The sequence below is a fragment of the Ips typographus genome, linkage group LG14 (genome assembly GCF_016097725.1).
Source record: "Ips typographus isolate SLU linkage group LG14, UJ_Ityp_2.0, whole genome shotgun sequence".
NCBI classification, from domain to species: domain Eukaryota; kingdom Metazoa; phylum Arthropoda; class Insecta; order Coleoptera; family Curculionidae; genus Ips; species Ips typographus.
The window spans coordinates 3,523,152-3,539,040 of record NC_138435.1 but is presented as its reverse complement, the minus strand read 5'-3'; the positions used below and the strand labels follow the sequence as shown (position 1 = coordinate 3,539,040).

General features: G+C 35.0%; 1 protein-coding gene across 1 annotated transcript; it reads right to left on the bottom strand.

The window, feature by feature from the left end:
• Positions 1 to 1,242: 1,242 nt before the first annotated feature.
• On the bottom strand, positions 1,243 to 14,794 carry LOC145737518 (peptidoglycan recognition protein 1-like). The gene is made up of 4 exons (XM_081992222.1): positions 14,586 to 14,794; positions 10,082 to 10,370; positions 6,894 to 7,037; positions 1,243 to 1,639 (listed from the first exon to the last, which is right to left on the bottom strand). The coding sequence occupies exons 1-4, from the start codon at positions 14,718 to 14,720 to the stop codon at positions 1,344 to 1,346; spliced, it is 864 nt and encodes a 287-aa protein (XP_081848348.1). The 5' UTR covers positions 14,721 to 14,794; the 3' UTR covers positions 1,243 to 1,343.
• Positions 14,795 to 15,889: the final 1,095 nt, after the last annotated feature.

Here is a 15,889-nt window from a genome sequence, read left to right as displayed (position 1 = left end):
CAGTAATTTTCTTACTCCAAGTGGGTTTTACAAGCGATTTTCACCCTGACTGTCCTTGAAAACTGTCATTTTGGCAGTTTCAAATTTCACATTACTTTTCTTCCTAACTGTACTTGATTTTTTAGTGTTTTTTTATGTCATTAGATAGGAAATTTAATGAGGATTCCAAAAATGTGATTAAAACAGTTATTTTCTTACTCCAAGTGGGTTTACCAAGCCATTTTGTCCCTGACTGTCCTTGAGAACTGTCTTTTTGGCAGTTCAACTTTTACACCACTTTTCTCCCTGACTGTACTTGATTTTGTAGTATTTTTTAATGTCATTTGATAGGAAATTTAATGAGGATTCCAAAAATGTGCTTAAAACGCTTATTTTCGTACTCCAAGTGGGTTTAAAAAGCGATTTTCACCCTGACTGTCCTTGAAAACTGTCATTTTGGCAGTTTCAAATTTCACATTACTTTTCTTCCTGACTGTACTTGATTTTGAAGTATTTTTTTATGTCGTTAGATAGGAAATTTAATGAGGATTCCAAAAATGTGCTTAAAACTGTCATTTCCGTACTCCAAGTGGGTTTTACAAGCGATTTTCACCCTGACTGTCCTTGAAAACTGTCATTTTGGCAGTTAAAATATTTACACCACTTTTCTCCCTGACTGTACTTGATTTTTTAGTGTTTTTTTATGTCTTTAGATAGGAAATTTAATGAGGATTCCAAAAATGTGCTTAAAACTGTCATTTTTGTACTCCAAGTTAGTTTGACAAGCGATTTTGACCATGACTGTCTTTGAAAACTGTCTTTTTGGCAGTTCAACTTTTCCCACCACTTTTCTTCCTGACTGTACTTGATTTTGAAGTATTTTTTTATGTCTTTAGATAGGAAATTTAATGAGGATTCCAAAAATGTGCTTAAAACAGTAATTTTCTTACTCCAAGTGGGTTTTACAAGCGATTTTCACCCTGACTGTCCTTGAAAACTGCCATTTTGGCAGTTTTAAATTTGATACCACTTTTCTCTCTAACTGTACTTGAATTTGTAGTGTTTTTTGATGTCATTGGGTAGCAAATTTAATGTTAATTTAAAGTTTTCATAAAGTCCCAGGGAGTTTTAAAATGTCTCAGAAGCTTCCAGAAAATCCCAGAGACTCTCACAATGTCTCAGAAGGTTCAAAAAAATCTCAGAATCTTTCAGAAACTCTCAGAAGCTTCCACAAAGTCCCAGGGACAAGACAAACCCAAGACATTGTTTAGATTGTCACATTTTATTTGACATTCTTTGGTTTTCTTCTACTACACACATTCCGTACAAAGTCTGGAACAACTTGGCTCCGTATAGTCAAGGAATCATCTCACCAAACAAGGATCGGTGTTTCGAATGTTGGGATTGAAGTGTTCCCAAGTGGCCACTTCTTCGTACAATCTCAATCCGGGACTGAGAAACGGGCGGCACTGACACTGCCCAATCAAATCGTAATCGGGCCGAATCGCGCCCATTTCCACCCCTTCCGCTATCAGATCCCTGCAACGGTCCAGGGCGGATTTGGGCGGCAATTGGTTGAGAAAACAACCGATAAATGCGATTCCAATTGAGGAAGTGTTGTAGCCTAAAGTGTGGCTGCCCTGATTGAACCAGCCTCTACCTGCAATTTCACTTCCTAAGTGGTAATCTTCTGGAAAAGGTTGTTACTTTCACCTCAAGACGAATTTGTTGTTTTGGATAATTTCTACAGAAAACTGTAGTAAACTGGGTTCAAATTTGGTACGAATATAGTAAATTGATTGGGTCCCATTGTAGAGTAATAAAAATTATTAATTAATTACGTTAAAGTACTTTTCGGACAGCATATGAGTCTGATTTTCGGGCAAAATTGGACATTCTCCCACTTTAAAGACATTTTAAGCCGGATTAAGCAAACCATACTATACAGAGTGTTCAAATTTGGCATAAATATAGTAAATTGGTTGGTTCCCACTGTAGATTAATAAAAACAATTAATTATTTTCGTTAAAGTACTTTTCGGACAGCATATGAGTCTGATTTTCGGGCAAAATTTTACATTCTCACACTTTAAAGACATTTTAAGCCGGATTAAGCAAACCATACTATACAGAGTGTTCAAATTTGGCATAAATATAGTAAATTGATTGGGTCCCACTGTAGAATATTAAAAACAATTAATTATTTTCGTTAAAGTACTTTTCGGACAGCATATGAATCTGATTTCCGTGCAAAATTGGACATTCTCCCACTTTAAAGACATTTTAAGCCGGATTAAGCAAACCATACTATACCGAGTGTTCAAATTTGGCACGAATATAGTAAATTGGTTGGTTCCCACTGTAGATTAATAAAAACAATTAATTATTTTCGTTAAAGTACTTTTCGGACAGCATATGAGTCTGATTTTCGGGCAAAATTTTACATTCTCACACTTTAAAGACATTTTAAGCCGGATTAAGCAAACCATACTATACAGAGTGTTCAAATTTGGCACGAATATAGTAAATTGGTTGGTTCCCACTGTAGATTAATAAAAACAATTAATTATTTTCGTTAAAGTACTTTTCGGACAGCATATGAATCTGATTTCCGTGCAAAATTGGACATTCTCCCACTTTAAAGACATTTTAAGCCGGATTAAGCAAACCATACTATACCGAGTGTTCAAATTTGGCACGAATATAGTAAATTGGTTGGTTCCCACTGTAGATTAATAAAAACAATTAATTATTTTCGTTAAAGTACTTTTCGGACAGCATATGAGTCTGATTTTCGGGCAAAATTTTACATTCTCACACTTTAAAGACATTTTAAGCCGGATTAAGCAAACCATACTATACAGAGTGTTCAAATTTGGCATAAATATAGTAAATTGGTTGGTTCCCACTGTAGATTAATAAAAACAATTAATTATTTTCGTTAAAGTACTTTTCGGACAGCATATGAATCTGATTTCCGTGCAAAATTGGACATTCTCCCACTTTAAAGACATTTTAAGCCGGATTAAGCAAACCATACTATACCGAGTGTTCAAATTTGGCACAAATATAGTAAATTGGTTGGTTCCCACTGTAGATTAATAAAAACAATTAATTATTTTCGTTAAAGTACTTTTCGGACAGCATATGAGTCTGATTTTCGGGCAAAATTTTACATTCTCACACTTTAAAGACATTTTAAGCCGGATTAAGCAAACCATACTATACAGAGTGTTCAAATTTGGCATAAATATAGTAAATTGGTTGGTTCCCACTGTAGATTAATAAAAACAATTAATTATTTTCGTTAAAGTACTTTTCGGACAGCATATGAGTCTGATTTTCGGGCAAAATTTTACATTCTCACACTTTAAAGACATTTTAAGCCGGATTAAGCAAACCATACTATACAGAGTGTTCAAATTTGGCACGAATATAGTAAATTGGTTGGTTCCCACTGTAGATTAATAAAAACAATTAATTATTTTCGTTAAAGTACTTTTCGGACAGCATATGAGTCTGATTTTCGGGCAAAATTTTACATTCTCACACTTTAAAGACATTTTAAGCCGGATTAAGCAAACCATACTATACAGAGTGTTCAAATTTGGCATAAATATAGTAAATTGATTGGGTCCCACTGTAGAATATTAAAAACAATTAATTATTTTCGTTAAAGTACTTTTCGGACAGCATATGAGTCTGATTTTCGGGCAAAATTTTACATTCTCCCACTTTAAAGACATTTTAAGCCGGATTAAGCAAACCATACTATACCGAGTGTTCAAATTTGGCACGAATATAGTAAATTGGTTGGTTCCCACTGTAGATTAATAAAAACAATTAATTATTTTCGTTAAAGTACTTTTCGGACAGCATATGAGTCTGATTTTCGGGCAAAATTTTACATTCTCACACTTTAAAGACATTTTAAGCCGGATTAAGCAAACCATACTATACAGAGTGTTCAAATTTGGCATAAATATAGTAAATTGGTTGGTTCCCACTGTAGATTAATAAAAACAATTAATTATTTTCGTTAAAGTACTTTTCGGACAGCATATGAGTCTGATTTTCGGGCAAAATTTTACATTCTCACACTTTAAAGACATTTTAAGCCGGATTAAGCAAACCATACTATACAGAGTGTTCAAATTTGGCACGAATATAGTAAATTGGTTGGTTCCCACTGTAGATTAATAAAAACAATTAATTATTTTCGTTAAAGTACTTTTCGGACAGCATATGAATCTGATTTCCGTGCAAAATTGGACATTCTCCCACTTTAAAGACATTTTAAGCCGGATTAAGGAAACCATACTATACCGAGTGTTCAAATTTGGCACAAATATAGTAAATTGATTGGGTCCCACTGTAGAATATTAAAAACAATTAATTAATTACGTTAAAGTACTTTTCGGACAGCATATGAGTCTGATTTTCGGGCAAAATTTTACATTCTCACACTTTAAAGACATTTTAAGCCGGATTAAGCAAACCATACTATACAGAGTGTTCAAATTTGGCATAAATATAGTAAATTGGTTGGTTCCCACTGTAGATTAATAAAAACAATTAATTATTTTCGTTAAAGTACTTTTCGGACAGCATATGAGTCTGATTTCCGTGCAAAATTGGACATTCTCCCACTTTAAAGACATTTTAAGCCGGATTAAGCAAACCATACTATACAGAGTGTTCAAATTTGGCATAAATATAGTAAATTGATTGGGTCCCACTGTAGAATATTAAAAACAATTAATTATTTTCGTTAAAGTACTTTTCGGACAGCATATGAGTCTGATTTTCGGGCAAAATTTTACATTCTCACACTTTAAAGACATTTTAAGCCGGATTAAGCAAACCATACTATACAGAGTGTTCAAATTTGGCATAAATATAGTAAATTGGTTGGTTCCCACTGTAGATTAATAAAAACAATTAATTATTTTCGTTAAAGTACTTTTCGGACAGCATATGAGTCTGATTTCCGTGCAAAATTGGACATTCTCCCACTTTAAAGACATTTTAAGCCGGATTAAGCAAACCATACTATACAGAGTGTTCAAATTTGGCACGAATATAGTAAATTGATTGCTTCCCATCGTAGAATATTGAAAACAATTAATTATTTACGTTAAAGTACTTTTCGGAAAGCTTAAGTGTCTGATTCCGAGTTGTGGCGCAACTGCCAGGTCCACAAACCCTCCGTTTTTTTACCCAAAATTTCATTGCAAATCTTATTAAACCAACCTCAGACAAGCCTAAATATACTGAGTGATTCATTAGAATCACTCAAAAAACCACATAAATCGAGTAATTCCCTTGAAAATGGTAAGAGATTTTTCCAAGGGGAGGTTCTTCTTCACTTTGCCTCCAACCAAGAAAATGCAGCTGTTCTTTTTGTTCAAATTTGGCATAAATATAGTAAATTAGTTGCTTCCCACTGTAGTATCTCAAAAACTATGCATTATTTACGTTAAAGTACTTTTAGGGAAGCTTATGAGTCTGATTTCAGTGCAAAACTGGACATTCACATCCTTCCAAGACATTTTAAGCCAGATTAAGCAAACCGTACTATACTGAGTGTTCAAATTTGGCACGAATATAGTAAATTTGTTGGTTCCCACTGTAGAATATTGAAAACAGTGGATTGCTAACGTTAAAGTACTTTTCGGAAAGCTTATGAGGTTGATTTCAGTGTAAAATTGGACATTCACGTTCTTCCAAGACATTTTAAGCCAGATTAAGCAAACCGTACTATACCGAGTGTTCAAATTTGGCACGAATACAGTAAATGAGTTGGTTCCCACTGTAGAATATTGAAAACAATTAATTATTTACGTTTAAGTACATTTCGGAAAGCTTATGAGCCTAAATTTCGCGTAAATTTGGACTTCCACACCCTTCTAAGGCATTTTAAGCCAGATTAAGCAAACCGTACTATACGGAGTGTTCAAATTTGGTACAAATATAGTAAATTGATTGGTTCCCACTGTAGAATATTGAAAACAATTAGTTATTTACGTTAAAGTACTTTTCGGAAAGCTTATGAGGTTGATTTCAGTGTAAAATTGGACATTCACATCCTTCCAAGACATTTTAAGCCAAATTAAGCAAACCCTACTATACTGAGTGTTCAAATTTAGTCAGAATATAGTAAATTGGTTTGTTCTCACTGTAAAATAGTGAGAACAGTTAATTATTTACGTTAAAGTACTTTTCGGGAAGCTTATGAGTCTGATTTCCGTGCAAAACTGAACATACACATCTTTCAAAGATATTTTAAGCGAGATTAAGCAAACTGTACTATACTGAGTGTTCAAATTTGGCACGAATAAAGTAAATTGGTTGGTTCCCACTGTAGAATATTGAAAACAAATAATTATTTACGTTTAAGTACTTTTCGGAAAGCTTATGAGGTTGATTTCAGTGTAAAATTGGACATTCACGTTCTTCCAAAACATTTTAAGCCAAATTAAGCAAACCGTGTTATACTGAGTGTTCAAATTTGGTACAAATATAGTAAATTGGTTGGTTCCCACTGTCAAATAGTGAAAACAAGGGATTACTAACGTTAAAGTACTTTTCGGAAAGCTTATGAGCCTGAATTTCGTGTAAATTTAGACTTCCACACCCTTCTAACGCATTGTAAGCCAGATTAAGCAAACCGTACTATACTGAGTGTTCAAATTGCTCTCTAATATAGTAAATTTCATGCTCTTTCCATTGGTGCATAGAAACTGGTCGATTATTTACGTTAAAGTACTTTTCGGAAAGCTTATGAACCTGAACGTTGCCTAAGTTCGACAATCCACTGTCCTGCATCTAATTTCACGGGTTTTTCTGAGAAATCATCTTTGGAACAGAATCAGATTCTGAAGCGAAAGTATTTGGACCTTCAAGTGGTTGTACCTTCGTAGGCATTTCCGTCTGATCCGATGCAAAAATTGTAGCCGATATCCGCCCATCCCATACTTTCCATGTGAAACTTCTGGATTATTTGCATTGCGGCAACGTTGTCAATCTGGGTTTGGTACTGGTCGGTGGCGGTGTGAGCTGAAATATGACTTAACTTGAAAATTCTAGAATCGATTTTGCCTTAAAAATGAGGTAGAAATGTTTCCAGAGACTTCTGCGGCTTAATTTAAGCCTGCAGTGTTCTTTCGAAAGGTCTAGAAGCTTCTAGAACACTTTGGAACGTTCCAGAACAGTCCAAAAGCTTGTAAGAAGTGTCTAAGACGTTCCACAACAGTATCAAACTTCCTAAACTGTTCCAGAACAATTTAGAAGCTCCGATCCGTCCAACTGCTCCAAAAAATAGTCTTGAAGCTTCTAGAAGCTTTCAGAATTTTCCAAAAACTATCAAAACTTCGTGAACAATCTAGAATTGTCCAGAAGCTTCCAGAAGGCTTTAGAAACTTTCAAAAGCTTCCAGAATAAGCTAAAAACGTCCAAAGCAGTCGAAAAGCATTTCAAACAAACTGGAAGATTTTAATACAGTCTGGAAGTTTCCAGAAACTTCCAAAATCTTCTAGAAACTTCAAAATGCTCCTAAAGCAGTCGCAAAGGATTTTATTAACTTTTTGCAGCGTTGCCAAACGAACAATTTTTCTAAATTTTACTAAATATTTCCAATGTTGCCAAACTGACAGTTTTCTTCATTTTTAACAAATTTGTGCAATGTTGCCAAATTGACAATTTTCTTCAATATTTTCAAATATTTGCAATGTTGCCAAACTGATATTTTCACAAATTTTCTTGCAATGTTGTCAAATTGGCACTTTTATTCATTTTTGCCAAATGTTTGCAATGTTGCCAAACTGACCATTTTACAAATTTTCTTGCAATGTTGTCAAATTGACACTTTTCTTCATTTTTACCTAATTTTTGCAATGTTGCCAAATTGACATTTTTCTTCATTTTTACCTAATTTTTGCAATGTTGCCAAATTGACATTTTTCTTCATTTTTGCCAAATTTTTGCAATGTTGCCAAACTGACCTTTTTACAAATTTTCTTGCAATGTTGTCAAATCGACACTTTTCTTCATTTTTACCTAATTTTTGCAATGTTGCCAAATTGACATTTTTCTTCATTTTTACCTAATTTTTGCAATGTTGCCAAATTGACATTTTTCTTAATTTTTGCCAAATTTTTGCAATGTTGCCAAACTGACCTTTTTACAAATTTTCTTGCAATGTTGCCAAACTGACACTTTTCTTAATTTTTGCCAAATTTTTGCAATGTTGCCAAATTGACATGTTTCTTCATTTTTACCTAATTTTTGCAATGTTGCCAAATTGACATTTTTCTTCATTTTTACCTAATTTTTGCAATGTTGCCAAATTGACATTTTTCTTCATTTTTGCCAAATTTTTGCAATGTTGCCAAACTGACCTTTTTACAAATTTTCTTGCAATGTTGTCAAATCGACACTTTTCTTCATTTTTACCTAATTTTTGCAATGTTGCCAAATTGACATTTTTCTTCATTTTTACCTAATTTTTGCAATGTTGCCAAATTGACATTTTTCTTCATTTTTGCCAAATTTTTGCAATGTTGCCAAACTGACCTTTTTACAAATTTTCTTGCAATGTTGTCAAATCGACACTTTTCTTCATTTTTACCTAATTTTTGCAATGTTGCCAAATTGACATTTTTCTTCATTTTTACCTAATTTTTGCAATGTTGCCAAATTGACCATTTTAGAAATTTTCTTGCAATGTTGCCAAATTGACATTTTTCTTAATTTTTGCCAAATTTTTGCAATGTTGCCAAATTGACATTTTTCTTCATTTTTACCTAATTTTTGCAATGTTGCCAAACTGACCATTTTACAAATTTTCTTGCAATGTTGTCAAACTGACACTTTTCTTCATTTTTGCCAAATTTTTGCAATGTTGCCAAATTGACATGTTTCTTCATTTTTACCTAATTTTTGCAATGTTGCCTAATTGATATTTTCACAAATTTTCTTGCAATGTTGTCAAATTGGCACTTTTATTCATTTTTACTAAATTTTTACAATGTTGTCAAATTGACATTTTCCTTAATTTTTACCAAATTTTTGCAATGTTGCCAACTAACCTTGTTACAAATTTTCTTGCAATATTGTCAAATTGACATTTTTCGTAATTTTTTACCAAATTTTTGCAATGTTGCCAACTAACCTTGTTACAAATTTTCTTGCAATATTGTCAAATTGACATTTTTCTTAATTTTTTACCAAATTTGTGCAATGCTGCCAAACTGACTTTTTTACAAATTTTCATGCAATGTTGCCAAATTGACATTTTTCTTCAATATTTTCAAATTTTTGCAATGTTGCCAAACTGTCCTTTTTACAAATTTTCGTGCAATATTGCCAAACTGACAATTTTCTTCAATATTTTCAAATATTTGCAATGTTGCCAAACTGACCTTTTTACAAATTTTGCAATGTTGCCAAACTGACATTTCATTTCATTTTTACACAATGTTACCAAATTGTGAAAATGACATTTTCTAGAAATATAAACGAACATAACCACAAAAAGAAATTATTTAAAAAAAAAAAAAAATTAGAACAAACACCATTCAAGGTGTGTTTCCTTTAGAAAAATCACACAAAAATTTGACACATGTCAAGTTTGACATTAGTGTCTGGCAGTTTAGAGGAAAAATACCGCAAATCTGTCAAAGTTTTTTCAGTTTATTTAGTAAAATTCGATATATTTTCAAAAAAATCACAAAAAAAATAAAAAATCAGAACAAACATCATTCAAGGTGTGTTCCCTTTAGAAAAATCACACAAAAGTGTCAAAAATTTGACAAGTGACGCATGTCAACTTTGACATTAATGTCTGACAGTTTAAAGAAAAAATACCGCAAATCTGTCAAAGTTTTTTCAGTTTATTTAGTAAAATTCGATAAATTTCCAAAAAAAAAAAAAAAAAACAAATCACACACAAGTGCCAAAAATTTGACACGTGACACCTGTCAAGTTTGACATTAGTGTCTGACAGTTTAGAGAAAAAATACCGCAAATCTGTCAAAGTTTTTCCAGTTTATTTAGTAAAATTCAAAAAAAAAATCAAAAAAATCACAAAAAAGAAAACTTACCAATAATGACATATTTGACAGGTTTTTTGAGAGGATCCGGCCTGGAAACTCGCGGTCTGGCCAACCAAAATTGACGTTCCACTATTCTTCCTCTCGGAACAACCTCACTTTTACTCAAAGTAGGCTTCGTGCCATCTTTGAGAACAATCTGTTCCACTACAGACACTCTATCACCCACGTAAACCGCTCTGCAGTTGCGCACTTTGATCGTATCAGCCATTTTCCAGTCATTTCTGTTGCCCAAAAGGACTCTACTGGCTCGATCAAGCAGTTCTCTATGACGACTCGTCTGTGAATATCATCATTTTGCTGTTAGTTACCCCAAACGTTAGAGAGTTCTGAAACTCCTAACCCTCATCGCTTTGAAAGCGGGTTGGAAAATAATTTTTTCCTGCCAAACTAGTTGGGTTGGAAGGCTGATTTTTGGGTTAGTGGTTGGTGGTAGACTGGTGAATGTCCACAAAAATTTTCATTAAAATCGGGGCAGTAATAGGGCCAGACGGGCCTAAAATGTCTGAACGTTGCAGGGATTACAAAACTCCTAACCCTCATCGCTTTGAAAGCGATTTGGAAAATATTTTTTCCCTGCCAAACTAGTTGGGTTGGAAGGCTGATTTTTGGGTTAGTGGTTGGTGGTAGACTGGTGAATGTTCACAAAAAAAATCATTCAAATCGGGGCAGTGATAGGGCCAGACAGACCTAAAATGTCTGGACGTTGCAGGAATTACAAAACTCCCAACCCTCATCGCGTTGAAAGCAACTTGAAACATAATTTATTGCTTTATTCACAAATTTTGACATTTTGTGACGTTTCTGTCATTTACTTGTCCTGTCAAATGTCAGTCCAACATGACATTTTACACTTTGATTGAAATTTAAATAATTTATGACGTGACAGCCTTTCGACCACTGTCAAAAATGTCAAAACATTTCAAAACATTTTTGGAATTTCTGAAATGTATTTGTCAGACGTTTTCCAACATTTCCAGCAGTTCCAAAACATGTTTTGATGTTTTCAAACATTAATAGACTTTCTGCAAACATGTTTGAACTGTCACAACATTTTTGTAGCTTCTGCAGCATTTTCAGAGTTTTTTAAGCTAAAATATTTGACAGCTGTCAACGATATCTCTGGAACTACACTCCCGATTAAGCTGAAATTTTGACAGCTATCAACCTAACCTGTCACTATACTTGTCAAGAAATTTGACAGCTGTCACTCGCCTGCAGTTCAAACTAGACATTTTTAAGTGCTCGTCTGCACGAAAACTTTGACTGTTTAGGCATCAGACAGTTTAACTGAACGATATCTCCGGAACTACACTCCCGATTAAGCTCAAATTTTGACAGCTGTCAACCTAACCTGTCACTCTAACTGTCAAGTAATTTGACAGCTGTCACTTATCTACAGCTCAAACTAGACATTTTTAAGTGCTCGTCTGCACGAAAACTTTGACTGTTTAGGCCCCCATACAGGTTTAGTGGACGATATCTCCGAAACTGCACTCCAGATTAAGCTAAAATTTTGACAGCCGTCAACCTAACCTGTCATTACACCTGTCAAGAAATTTGACAGCTGTCACTAGTCTACAGCTCAAACTAGACACTTTTAAGTGCTCATCTGCACGAAAACTTTGACTGTTTAGGCACCAGACAGGTTTACTGGACGATATCTCCGGAACTACACTTTCGATTAAGCTAAAATTTTGACAGCCATCAACCCAACCTGTCACTATACTTGTCAAGAAATTTGACAGCTATCACTTGTATACAGCTCAAACTAGACATTTTTAAGTGCTCGTCTGCACGAAACTTTGACTGTTCAGGCAGCAGACAGGTTTACTAGACGATATCTCCGAAACTACATTTCCGATTAAGCTGAAATTTTGACAGCTGTTAACTAAACCTGTCACTACACTTGTCAAGAAATTTGACAGCTATCACTTGTATACAGCTCAAACTAGACAGTTTTAAGTGCTCGTCTGCACGAAAACTTTGACTGTTTAGGCACCAGACAGGTTTACTGGACGATATCTCCGGAACTACACTCCCGATTAAGCTAAAATTTTGACACCTGTCAACTATACCTGTCACTATACTTGTCAAGAAATTTGACAGCTGTCACTAGTCTACAGTTCAAACTAGACATGTTTAAGTGCTCGTTTGCACGAAAACTTTGACTGTTTAGGCACCAGACAGGTTTACTAGACGATATCTCCGGAACTACAATTCCGATTAAGCTGAAATTTTGACAGCTGTTAACTAAACCTGTCACTACACTTGTCAAGAAATTTGACAGCTGTCACTTGTATACAGCTCAAACTAGACATTTTTAAGTGCTCGTCTGTACGAAACTTTGACTGTTTAGGCAGCAGACAGGTTTACTAGACGATATCTCCGGAACTACACTCCCGATTAAGCTAAAATTTTGACAGCCGTCAACTAAACCTGTCACTATACTTGTCAAGAAATTTGACAGCTGTCACTAGTCTACAGTTCAAACTAGACATGTTTAAGTGCTCGTTTGCACGAAAACTTTGACTGTTTAGACACCAGACAGGTTTACTAGACGATATCTCCGGAACTACATTTCCGATTAAGCTGAAATTTTGACAGCTGTTAACTAAACCTGTCACTACACTTGTCAAGAAATTTGACAGCTGTCACTTGTATACAGCTCAAACTAGACATTTTTAAGTGCTCGTCTGCACGAAACTTTGACTGTTTAGGCAGCAGACAGGTTTACTGGACGATATCTCCGGAACTATACTTCCGATTAAGCTGAAATTTTGACAGCTGTCAACTAAACCTGTCACTATACCTGTCAAGAAATTTGACAGCTGTCACTAGTCTACAGCTCAAACTAGACACTTTTAAGTGCTTGTCTGCACGAAAACTTTGACTGTTTAGGCACCAGACAGGTTTACTGGACGATATCTCCGGAACTACACTCTCGATTAAACTAAAATTTTGACAGCCGTCAACTAAACCTGTCACTATACTTGTCAAGAAATTTGACAGCTGTCACGAGTCTACAGCTCAAACTAGACACATTTAAGTGCTCGTCTGCACGAAAACTTTGACTGTTTAGGCACCAGACAGGTTTACTGGACGATATCTCCGAAACTACACTCCAGATTAAGCTAAAATTTTGACAGATGTCAACCTAACCTGTCACTATACTTGTCAAAAAATTTGACAGCTGTCACTAGTCTACAGTTCAAACTAGACATTTTTAAGTGCTCGTCTGCACGAAAATTTTAACTGTTTAGGCACCAGACAGGTTTACTGGACGATATCTCCGAAACTACATTTCCGATTAAGCTGAAATTTTGACAGCTGTTAACTAAACCTGTCACTACACTTGTCAAGAAATTTGACAGCTGTCACTTGTATACAGCTCAAACTAGACATTTTTAAGTGCTCGTCTGCACGAAACTTTGACTGTTTAAGCAGCAGACAGGTTTACTGGACGATATCTCCGAAACTACACTCCCGATTAAGCTGAAATTTTGACAGCTATCAACTAAACCTGTCACTACACCTGTCAAGAAATTTGACAGCTGTCACTCGCCTGCAGTTCAAACTAGACACTTGTAAGTGCTCGTCTGCACGAAATTTTTGACTGTTTAGCCAACAGACAGGTTCACTGGACGATATCTCCGGAACTACACTCCCGATTAAGCTCAAATTTTGACAGCCGTCAACTAAACCTGTCACTATACTTGTCAAGAAATTTGACAGCTGTCACTCGCCTGCAGTTCAAACTAGACATTTTTAAGTGCTCGTCTGCACGAAAACTTTGACTGTTTAGGCCCCAGACAGGTTTACTGGACGATATCTCCGGAACTACACTTCCGATTAAGCTAAAATTTTGACAGCTGTCAACTATACCTGTCACTATACTTGTCAAAAAATTTGACAGCTGTCACTAGTCTACAGTTCAAACTAGACATGTTTAAGTGCTCGTTTGCACGAAAACTTTGACTGTTTAGACACCAGACAGGTTTACTAGACGATATCTCCGGAACTACATTTCCGATTAAGCTGAAATTTTGACAGCTGTTAACTAAACCTGTCACTACACTTGTCAAGAAATTTGACAGCTATCACTCACCTACAGCTCAAACTAGACATTTTTAAGTGCTCATCTGCACGAAAACTTTGACTGTTTAGGCACCAGACAGGTTTACGGGACGATATCTCCGGAACTGTACTTCCGATTAAGCTAAAATTTTGACAGCTGTCAACTAAACCTGTCACTATACTTGTCAAAAAATTTGACAGCTGTCACTCGCCTACATTTCAAGCTAGAATTTTTTCAATTAGTCATTTCTGGAAAGTGTCTCAAGCTGAGGCACCAAACATGTTTGGTGGGGTATAACTCAAAAACGCAACGAGATACAGAAAAATCGTAAAAAACCTTTTCCATAGAAAATTGTCCTGGGAACACTATCCCGCAAAAATAAACGAGAAAAAACCAAAAATAAAGGCAAAAACTCACACAATTCGCTTGGTGGTGCAGAAGCTGTTGGACGTCGCCCATTGCGCCGAAACCGTTAATTTGAATTTGGTTGCTGCGGTCCAGTATCTGCGATTGTCGGTCAAAAACCGCGTTTTTTCCTCGATTTTCGTCCATATTTCACCGAAATTAACCAAACAGCACAGAAATTGGATAATGCACTACTTTGTGTAGGTTTCTGTTATCTTTTGATGATAATAATGACTAATAATTGTAAATGTAAGTTACAAAATGGATTATCTTATCTCCTCATTGGCTTGTTCCAATATAGAACACGTTTTTGCTGGAAATTTTTGTCAAATATTTGCTTTTTTTTGGTGATTTCTGAGAGTAATTTCCCTTGTTCTAGTGTATTTGATAGTCGAAGATACCTTAATCCAGGTTTAAAAAAAAAAAATTTTTTTTTTGACTATTTGATAGCTTAATTGAATTTACACGTGTTGTAATGGACAAAATTATTTTTTTAATTGATTTTGTGTGGTTTTTCTGGGATTGAACACTATTAGTAGTTGCATTGCAGTTTTGGGCCTGTAACTCCCTTAAATGACTTTCTAGAGAAAAAGTGCTCTGAAGTGATCTTGTAGAGCGTGAAATTCCCTACAACTTTTCTTATCTACACTTTTGCTCTAACTCCTCAAATAACGGAGCTACGCTCGTTTGAACCTACACTTTGGAATCACTGAAGCACTCCAGTGCATCGCAACTAGTTTTTGGCCTGTAACTCCCTTAAATGACTCGCTAGAGAAAAAGTGCTTTGAAGTGATCTTGTAGAGCGTGAAATTTCCTACAACTTTACTTATTTACACTTTTGCTGTAACTCCTCAAATAACTGAGCTACGCTCGTTTGAACCTACACTTTGGGATTACTAAAGCACTCTAGTGCATGGCAACTCGTTTTTGGCCTGTAAATTTCTGAGACTTTTAGAGGAGTTCTGGAATTTTCTGAGGCATTTTTTAAGTTTCTGGGGTATTGTAAACACTTCTGAGATTTTCTGGAAACTTCTGAGACATTGTAGAAATTTCTGAGAATTTTGTGAAAGCCTCTGAGATTTTCTGGAAACTTCTGAAACATTGTAGAGGTTCCTGAGATTTTTGTGAAAGCCTCTGAGAGTTTCTGGAAATTTATGAGATTTTTTGAAAGCTTCTGAGTTACTGTGGAAGTCCCTGGGACTTTTTGAAAACTTCTGAGAGTTTCTGGAATGTTCTAACATTTTCTGGAAGCTTCTGAGACATTTTGGAAGATTCTGGGGTATTTTAAAAATTTCTGAGATTTTCTGGAAGCTTCT

Excerpts from the sequence above, each read along its gene's own strand:
- LOC145737518 (XM_081992222.1), bottom strand. The coding sequence starts at position 14,720 with ATGGACGAAAATCGAGGAAAAAACGCGGTTTTTGACCGACAATCGCAG. Across the intron at positions 7,038-10,081 it reads TGTCAAATATGTCATTATTG|CTCACACCGCCACCGACCAG; the intron begins GTAAGTTTTCTT and ends GTCATATTTCAG. Across the intron at positions 1,640-6,893 it reads AGACGGAAATGCCTACGAAG|GTAGAGGCTGGTTCAATCAG; the intron begins GTACAACCACTT and ends GTGAAATTGCAG.